Source organism: Sinocyclocheilus rhinocerous, unplaced genomic scaffold (genome assembly GCF_001515625.1).
Source record: "Sinocyclocheilus rhinocerous isolate Xijiao unplaced genomic scaffold, SAMN03320098_v1.1 scaffold662, whole genome shotgun sequence".
NCBI lineage: Eukaryota > Metazoa > Chordata > Actinopteri > Cypriniformes > Cyprinidae > Sinocyclocheilus > Sinocyclocheilus rhinocerous.
The window spans coordinates 3,595,741-3,605,510 of record NW_015639782.1 but is presented as its reverse complement, the minus strand read 5'-3'; the positions used below and the strand labels follow the sequence as shown (position 1 = coordinate 3,605,510).

Sequence of the window (9,770 nt, the reverse complement as noted above, 5' to 3'; positions counted from 1 at the left end):
GGGGGGGGGTCAGCCTGCTGTCTCTTAAGATGCCTTGTGAATGGTCTGGTTTTCTCAATTATCGGCTTAATTAGGCATTAAGATGTCATTGTTCCTTTACATTGGTGAAACAAAGAAGAAAAAGAAAGAGTGTGGAAGAGAGAGAATGAGACCAGCCCTATCTCTGACTTAAGCTGACATCTGCCTCTTTTATGCTTTGCAATTTTGCAAAGCACACGAGCTAATACGTTTTACTGATGCCTGTCTAAGGACTGTGCTTTTATCCTTTCCGTGATGTCGAGGACACATACTGAGCCCAGCAGCTACGGGCTCACAGCACTATTAGCACTCTTTGAAAGTGTGACCGTTTTGTTCATCCCCTGCACACCAAGACTGAGCGTCAAGTTTTCTGGTCAGCCTGCTCTAACACTCTTCAGGCCTACTTAGTGTTCTGATCCTTGACTTGAGTTTAATATCCAGCCGTACAAGAGGAAGGGTTCTTAGCTGGGAATTTATTATTGTGCTCACATGCATTAAGGGTTGTGTGTGTGTGTGTGTGTGTGTGTGTGTGTGTGAGAGAGAGAGAGAGAGAGAGACAGCTTGTGGATATATCCAAACACGCTGTCTGAATGTAGAGCTTCAGAATGTGCCATAAAAACAATGAAATAACGTTTTGTCAATCAATACCACTACTAGGAAAAGTACCATGTTGCTGGAAAAGCTGAAATTTGGAAGCAGCAGAGCTACTGTCACGCTACTGGAAAATGTAGTTAAGTTAGTTGTGTTGCTATTTTTAATTAGTTGCTCCACATCATGCTCTGAGATCAACATCCTTAGTTGTTTCTGGTACAAAATTCCTGTCAACCAGACAATTCTTCATAAGTTATTTGGTTTACTTTGTTTTTTAGATATCCCTTTAACTATGCATCTCTAATACTCTAAAAATTAATTTTTGCACAACATTTGCAACGTCAAGTCATATATATTTGTATAGCACTTTTTCACAATACAAATTGTTTCAAAGAAGCTTTACAGAAAATCATGATGTTTATATTTATAATATAATATCTTCATGTCTTATAGTCACATTTAGTAGATTAGTGCTGGGCCATAATATAGTTTATATTTTCTGATGAAACAAGGAATGAAGCAGTTGAGATTTACTATACTGTATATATTGCTTTACGTGAGTGTGCAGATTCCTTGATGATCAAATCAGCATATTAGAATGATTTCTGAAGGATCATGTGACACTGAAGACTGGAGTAATGATGCTGAAAGTCAGCTTTGCCATCACATGAATAATTCAACATAGGCTCATTCAAAATACGTGCCTCTAAATACATTTCTGCAAAACTGTAAAAACATACCTATACGTACGAATCGCTGCAGTTTCCAGTTGAAATGAACACTAGAGGCAGTAAAACTCCAACAACTTTTATTCCTTTTCACACAAAGTATGATTTACAGGTCCACAGTTTCGATTAATAAAGCCTAATTTTCGCACAATTACTTGAGGAATATTATGTTATATATTCAAAACCATGCATGCTGCGAGATTTCAAAACTGATAGGGTACTTTTGAACGTTAGCGTCACATATCCAGCTTCAGATGTGTGGGTTTTCATATTCAGTAGGTTTGTTCGGTAGCTCACACAGTATGGAGTTGCACTTGAGTGGTGAAGAGCTCCGGCACGTATCCCGCGAAACTATGCTTCGACAAAACAGTTCAAACCTGCATATAAGGAAGATCAAATGGCACAGTTGCATCAAAAAATGCATTTTTATATCAGTTTTGCATTTGTTAACACTTTCGGGTAGGTTTAGGCTTGGGTTTGGTGTAGGGGATATTTCCAACACGATAGACCATTAATTTTAGCGACAGTCCCTGGATATTTGAATTATGAACCGTTGCAATACGTACCTGAAGCAACGTAATAAAAACACAGCAATACATGCCTATATCAACGTTAAAAAAAAACGTACCAGGGTCACGTATTGTACCCGTGTTTTAGCGCCACTCACTGGACATTTCACTTTGAAACTGCCGCGAAACGTGCAGTAAGGTACATAATAACGGTGTTGCAGAAATTTATTTAGAGGCACATATTTCGAATGAGCCTGGGTTGGAATAATTTGGGCATTGATTGGTTGGATATATGCTGGTGAGGGCACACAGTTGTGCCACCCAGTGTGTGTGCCGACCTGTCACATTTGCCACTGATGTGGATTTTATTCCCATCCATATTTTTGTGGTTCACACTCTCATGCTCAGTTTGTGCAGGCGACTCATTCTGAAGAAGTGAACTCTCGTTTGGCCAGAGCAGTGGTCTCTGCACCTGGATCACTTTTGCTGCAGTGAGAGCTATTTGTGGCCCTCAGTATGAAGGACCTGTAACTCTGTATACCATTATCATTAAAGGCAATCACAGTGAGAGGTATGGCTCGGTTATTGTCACACTATTTTAAACACAGCTAAATCTAAACCGAGACGATATGTACTGGTCAATTGTTTTCAACGGGAGCGCCACATTTTTATGACTCCAGGAGCATGATGAGGCGCTGAGTGTTTGTTTTTTTTGTTTTTTTATTTTCACACTAAGTGCTGCGCGCTCAGCATTTTTTTCTCACCACTAAGAGTTGAAGAATGTTCAACTTTGGGTAAAACGTTGTGCTCATCACTTGTCATTTTTTAGTCAGCCGTCCAATCACTGTGGGGGATGGGCGGGACAAATTCCACACCGACCAATCGCCACAACCTCCTTGTACAACAGCAACAGATGACAACAAGCACAACAATGCAACAAAATCATTTAAAACAAGGGCCAGAGCAAGTATTTATATTGTGTCAACATTTTTCTATTCATAAATAAATTATCTGCAAAATCAGATACTAGTTACACTTCCGTGGATATTCCGTATCATAGCACTGAAAGTGTCTCAAGTGAAAAAACGCTGCACCTCAGACGCACTCTCAAGCGCTCACAGCTAGCCATTTTCAGCTGGCTAAAAATGCTTTGGTGGACTCACGGCCTAAGTCCTAATGTCAGCCACCTGGCAGGACAATTTAGTTGTTTTTATAAAATGACACAAACATCATACTGTAGCTTAAACTGTCAATATTTTATGTTTTTTTTATTGCATCAGACATGATGGATAAAATGAGATGCAGTACTCAGGCTATTTGTTGTGTTTGGGTAATAGGAAAAAAAAACATCTTTCTGAGGTCGCCGCTGGCTTTTGCTAAATTGGTTTGTTCTCCTGTTGCAGGAGTGATAGCAGCCATTTCAGCCCTGAGAGGCCTTGTCAGCAGACCAGTTTAGGGCATGACTACCGTTATCCACAACAAAGAGATTTCTCAGGATCCTCTTTTGCACTTTCAGGGAAGAGCAGACATTATTCTATTGCAGTCAAAATACATGAAAATTCTGGATCATGTGAATGTGTAGGTTCAAATTATTATTAGAGTTGTTATAATGTAATTATAGTCACCGTGAAAAATTTGACATTTCTTAATTTTATGGAATGTTGCAGTGTTTATTATAAATTATTTGTTTATTTTATAATGTTTTTTTTTTTATTTATGTGCCCTCATAATCTTTAACCAAAATAATTCTTATCATTAACATTTTTTTCTCATTTGAGAAGCCGTTTTAATCAAATATGCCTCAGTAGGGAAGAAAAGAAAATTGCAATTTCTATTTCATGCTGACTTTAAAATATTATATAGTTATAAATTATAAAAATGAAATATAATATTTGTATGATATAATCATAATGATAATATTTAATTTATAGTAAAACATTATATTCTATAATATGTTTGAAATATAATTTAAATAATAATAATAATAATTATTATTATTATTATTTGAATAAATACAATATATAAACATTATATTATAAAATACATACATTAAAATATTAGAAATATTATAGACAGCCCTGAGGATGTATATTCCTTTTTAAAAGCATTCTGACATTTGTAAGCCATCAGCCAATGCGATTGAATGGAATTATCACAGGATATGAGCAAGCAATGAGTACATGCAAATGATGAGAAGCCCTGGCTTATGTTGTCATACCATGCATATACTGTATTTGTAAAGGTTGAATTCCTTGGAAATAACACATTATGTATAGCTGACCTGGAACTGTCCACTTAGGGCATAAATACAGCAGGATACAGGAGTGATTATTACTACATGTCCCCTTGAGTGCCCGCAGCCATACGCTCCACTGTGTAGGGTAATGACGTGTAACTCCCGTCAATGAGTATGCAGGCTTATGTGTGTCCTTATCTGTGTGTGTGTGTGTGTTTGTGTGTGTGTGTGTGTGTGTGTGTGTGTGTGAGAGAGAGAGAGAGAGAGAGAGAGGGAGAGAAAGGTCGTATTAAGCTTGTCTGTGTGTAATTACTGTGATATTTGCAGACGCTTTTGTGTAGCAAGATTGAGATTGCTGAGTTATTTTGAATGTGCGTGTGTGTGTTTTATTTAATCTGTGAGGCATGTAGCTTGTGTGTGTATGTTGGAGGGTGCCAAAGGATATGGTGTGCGTGTGTGTTTATACAGAGGACTGGAGGCCGAAAGAGCAAGCAGAGCACCTCATTAAAGCAGTAAATGTGGATGGAAGAGGTGGAGCTTGGTGTCCTTTAAAATTCAGTCCACTGCACAGTTATTCAAATACATCAAAATGTTATCGGGCATCAACATACACCAAAGAACAACATATGAAAGGGCACACAGGCTCCAAATAATCCACAGGTTCTCTGCTCATGATTGGAGGGATGGAGAAAAGAGAAATAGTGAGTGAGTGAAACAGATTGAGAAGGAAATGGCTATTTAGTCTCCACAGTTCTCCTGAGGGAGTCTACCTGTGACTGCTCTCAGACTGCAGTTTAAAGCAGGTTTACTCCATAGTGCTGCCTGGCAAGAACCTCTCAGACACGCTGTCACTTAAATAGACTGGCCTCTGACAACCTCACACATATTAGGCGGAACTGATGTAATTTAGGATGAGCAAAAACAGAAACACTGGAAAGCCAGTTCAGCAGCCAAGCTACAAAGAATATACTGTTTCTTCACTGTTGTCAGTTGATGTTGAAATTAAAAATCTCTAATTTCTTCTATGGAACACAAAAGGAGAACATTAGTAGAATGTTCATGCTGCTCTTTTTGTTACAAATACATGCAAAAACCAATGCATGTTTCAGTTTCAGTTAGACTAAAGCAATCATTTGTCTTTTGGAAATGTCATGACCTGGACAATGCGACTGTAGCTTGGCTCCATTTACATTGTAATGTTTAGCATGCCATGCTTTATTTTTGTCAGTGCTGTTTCAAATAACATTGACTTAAATTATGGTAATTTTTCTTTATTTAGAAATTATTACTTATTATTACTTATTTAATTATTCCTTTAATTAATTATTAGCATAAGGGATATCAAGCTGAAAGTGCATTTTCAATTAAGTTCTTAGTTTATGCAAGTAAAAACTATAAATTAACATGATTTACCATTAATAACCAGTAAAAGATATTCTCAGAAATCCCTGCATGACATATACATTGTGTTTCTTATTTTTTATTTTTTTGATACTGTACAAAGGGCGTTTTGTGCTACATATTCTGTTATTAATTTTGTTTACTGCATTATTTGAGTGTCATGTGAGTTACCTTCATGGTCTACTGTATATATGATTATTGGCCTTGTTTTATGGATGCAGGCAATGAACTCTGATTCATCTTGTGGTTTTCTGTTGTCCCCCCTGTATTCCCTTGGTAGTTATCAGTACATTTTAAAGTAGAAAGTAGAAAGTTAATTTTGTTAGTTCAAGAAGATTTGTATATTGACATTATACCACTTAATTAAATATACGCTGTAAAATAAGTTGTAAAATATACAGGCATCAATATCCCATCTCATAATACCTGAAACATTGACATCGTATTTTTTTACAGTGAATTTTTGGCAACCACAGCTGCTATTTTATTTTATTTTTTTGTGTAAATATATTTTTATAGTGTAACTTCTAGTCTGATTGCATCAGCTTAGTTTATACTCAACGAGTCCCATGACCACAGACAAGCTGAACATTCAATACAGTCATCAGTCATCCCCGCCGAGGGTCTGGTACGGCCGAACAGACCTGTGGAAATCTGTTTGTGAGATGGTGCCAGGACGGGCAGATGCTGCCAGGATCTTTAGCAGGGCCAGAGAGAGCACAGGCTGGCCAGAGGTGTTCACATCGTGTTTTACGCCTCTACTCAGGCTAACACAAACCACTGCAGGCGGCCAGTGTGTTACTGTCATTAGAGGGTCAGATGACATGGCCATGTGCTCCCTGTCATGAGGAACTTTTCAGAACAGGGAAGCAGATGAGTGAGAGAGTGAGAGAGCCGCACACTTCCAATCTGCTTCCACATTATCACACACGTGGGAAGTGGCAGCAGCCATGTGGCAAATAGATTCCATTGAAATGTTTGCAAATGTGTTACTGATTAAAAACCAAATGTGTTTATGTTATTATTCTATCTTGGAAACTTTTTATCAGGACATTTGTTACTACTTTTGAAATGACAAATTACAGTTGTCCTTCAATTTATTAACAATTTTACTCCTAAGTTTTATTTAAAGTTAGGGAAGAGCTTGAGATTAAATAAACAAACTGACAAATTACTTAAACTAGTAAGCATCTGAAAAGTGTTTTAAGAGTTTATTTTCTAGCAGTTCACAGGGCCAAAAATGTCCCGTTAAGGAAATTGCCATTTTATTTACATACACTACCGTTCAAAAGTTTGCAGTCAGTACGATTTTTAATCTTTTTAAAATTAATTGTATTAAGAATTTTATTGAACAAGGATGCAATTGATCAAAATTGAGAGACTGTTACATTGTTTCAAAAAATATTTTTTTAATATAAATGCAGCTTTTAACGCTATTCATAATCATGATGCATCACGGTTCATCAAAATGTGTCACCGTTTCCAATGATTTCAACATTGATAATAAAAAGAAATTTTCTTGAGCACCAAATCAGCATATTAGAATGATTTCTGAAGGATCATGTGACACTGAAGACTGGAGTAAAGATGATGAAAATTCTGCTTTTCTATCACAGAAATAAATTGCACTTGGAAATATATTTAAATAGAAAAGAGTTGTTTTAAACTCTAATAATATTTCATAATATTACTGTTTTTACTGTATTTTTGATCAAATAAATGCAGCCTTGGTGAGCATAAGACTTCTATCAAAAACTTTACAAAACTGTACCCACCCCCCAAATTTTTTTTTAATATTTTTAGCCTTTTTGTCACTTTTTATTGATAGGAAAATAGAAAAAGAACAGGAAATGATGCGTAGAAGAAGAGGGAAAGAATCAGTAAAGGAGTGTGACTCACACTCGCATAACTCTCAAGTACATCAGTGTGACTGTCTCAGATAGCATTGCAAGTTTAAAACCCCATGAGCAAGGCACTAAAACTCTGTTCAGTCAGCCAATATATCGCTGCAATTAATGTTGTCATTTAGAATGAAGTCATATGCCAAGTGATATCAAATAAAGGTAATGAATATGTTCTGCTGATGCCTGTTGCCAGGAAGCCAGTTCAACAATATGTTGTAGATGAATGAGCACTGTATATTAACATTGTATGAATTGACAAAAAAGAAATATAGTAAAGTATGTGAAACCATTCAAGACAAGCACATATGGTATGGTGAGGATCTCAATTCAATGTGCCATATGTCTTCGGTAATGGCTAACACAGAAGGATGCAGTCCCCCACCTTCCTTTCCCTTTTCACTTTCTCTCTCTCTCTGTCTCTCCAGGTCCACAAAGCTCAGCCCAGACAGAATTAATGTGCAAGTCATCAGTCACAGAGGAAGCAGAGCCATGTGATAAGAACACCCCCAATATTACCTCAGATCTCACGGCAGCATCTGTTATAGACATGTCACAATCATTATTGCTCAGCACCAAGCTTGTGACTTTTATATACGGTGCAGAGAGAGCAGTTTAAATGAGTGTGCCTGTGTTGAATATCACCTTCTCTTTATAAGATGTAATTTGTTCGTTTATTTCATGCATGTGACTTCAGAATGAGACAGTATCTATATATCTGACAGATGAAGTGTTTATGTTTCAGCCGGATGTTGAAGTGAGTCATAGTGCATGTGATGAAGGCCAGTGGTCACAGACACACACACACACACACACACACACACACAAAAACACACATGCTGGCACCCTGCACTGCTTGTGGTCTGTTGCATTGTGGGGCAGGCAGTTTGGGTGATGGCCATGCCTATCGCTCCTGCTCCCCCTGTGCCCCTCAGGCGGCCCCTGCTGGGATTTGGGCCTTGGGCAGCGAACAGACTGCAACTTCAATCTGTTTAGTTGCGGGACTGAAACGTGAGGCCCGGAGCCACAGTGAAAAATAACCTCAGCCAGGGCAAAGATAGCAACAACAGAGTATGATACAGCATTAAAATACAAAACAAAACAGATTGAGGCCATTTTGCCACCAACAGGGAGAGGAAAAGATATGCAGCGTTCAAGGCAGCAGAGATAGAAAAGCGCCCTGCTGTTTGGTAAATGTCAGCGAGAACCTTTTTGCGCATTGATTATCTGCCTCTTCAGAAACTCCATCCGCAGCATTTCAAGTCCAGTGATGCATATAGAAACGTTTACTAATTGCTTCTCAGAAGTGAATAATAAAACCAGCGAGATGTTAACAATGCGACGTGAATGATGTCTGTATTGTAAATCATGTTCTGTTGTCGTCTCCAGTCTGTTCGCAGTTCTCCAAAGGAGTGTACGCCATCATCGGCGTGTACGACAGGAAGACCGTCAACATGTTGATGTCGTTCTGCGGTGCGCTACACGTCTGCTTCGTGACGCCCAGCTTCCCCATGGAAAACTCCAACCAGTTTGTTATCCAGCTGAGACCCGAACTGCAGGACGCCCTGGTAGGCGTAATCGAACACTACAAGTGGTCTAGGTTCGTCTACATGTACAGCTCGGACTCTGGTGAGACCTGCTTTTTATGATCTAAATCTTTGGATTTTGGGGGGAATTTACTAAGAATTAATTGCACCCACTAATAGCGATGTTTATTTGAATGTTTTTATTTGGTTTTTATTTGATGTATAGTTGCTTACTATACTGATGTATAGTATTATTTAATAATGACATTAACAATAATAAATATTTTTTATTTAAATGTAATTATTATTAAAATGCAATTACATTTTCAAAATAATAATAGTAATAATAATTATTGTTATTATTAGGGCTGGGCAAGTTCACGTGTTATTATCGCATTAACGCATTAATTGATTAACGCCGACAATTATTTTATCGCGCGTTAACGCAGTTTTTTATTATTATAAAAGTCCGTTTCTCACTGGCTCTGAATATACAGACAAACCATGGGTCACAGGAGGGGTGGGATGTTGATCAGTACTGGCTTGGGATGGGTGTCACCACGCATCTCAACTAATGAGAGCATTTGGGGTGGGCCTAAGACTGCAGCAGCGCTCACATGAAGCGCTAACGACTTCATAAGTGGGAAACAGGAAGTTTCCGATAGCATGTGAAGACCGCAGAGAAGCGCTCTCGCTCAGCACAGTGGAGTGCATTGTTTTTTTAACTTTGTGGTTTATTATCTTGAGTCGTTTGGGATGCGGTAACACACACGGCCCTCTCACTGCTTTACAGATCTATCGCTTTTGCCACTCAGAAATGTTCACGCAATCATGCTGCACGTATCATAAGTTCTGTGCTC

General features: G+C 38.0%; 1 protein-coding gene across 1 annotated transcript in view; it reads left to right on the top strand.

Annotated features, from left to right (window-relative positions):
* LOC107752066 (glutamate receptor 1-like) overlaps window positions 1-9,770 on the top strand; it is a 40,186-nt gene that overhangs the window by 11,613 nt on the left and 18,803 nt on the right. Inside the window, exon 4 of the mRNA XM_016567917.1 lies at window positions 8,774-9,013. Coding sequence (XP_016423403.1) covers window positions 8,774-9,013 — 240 coding nt within the window. The remainder of the gene's footprint in view (window positions 1-8,773; window positions 9,014-9,770) is intronic.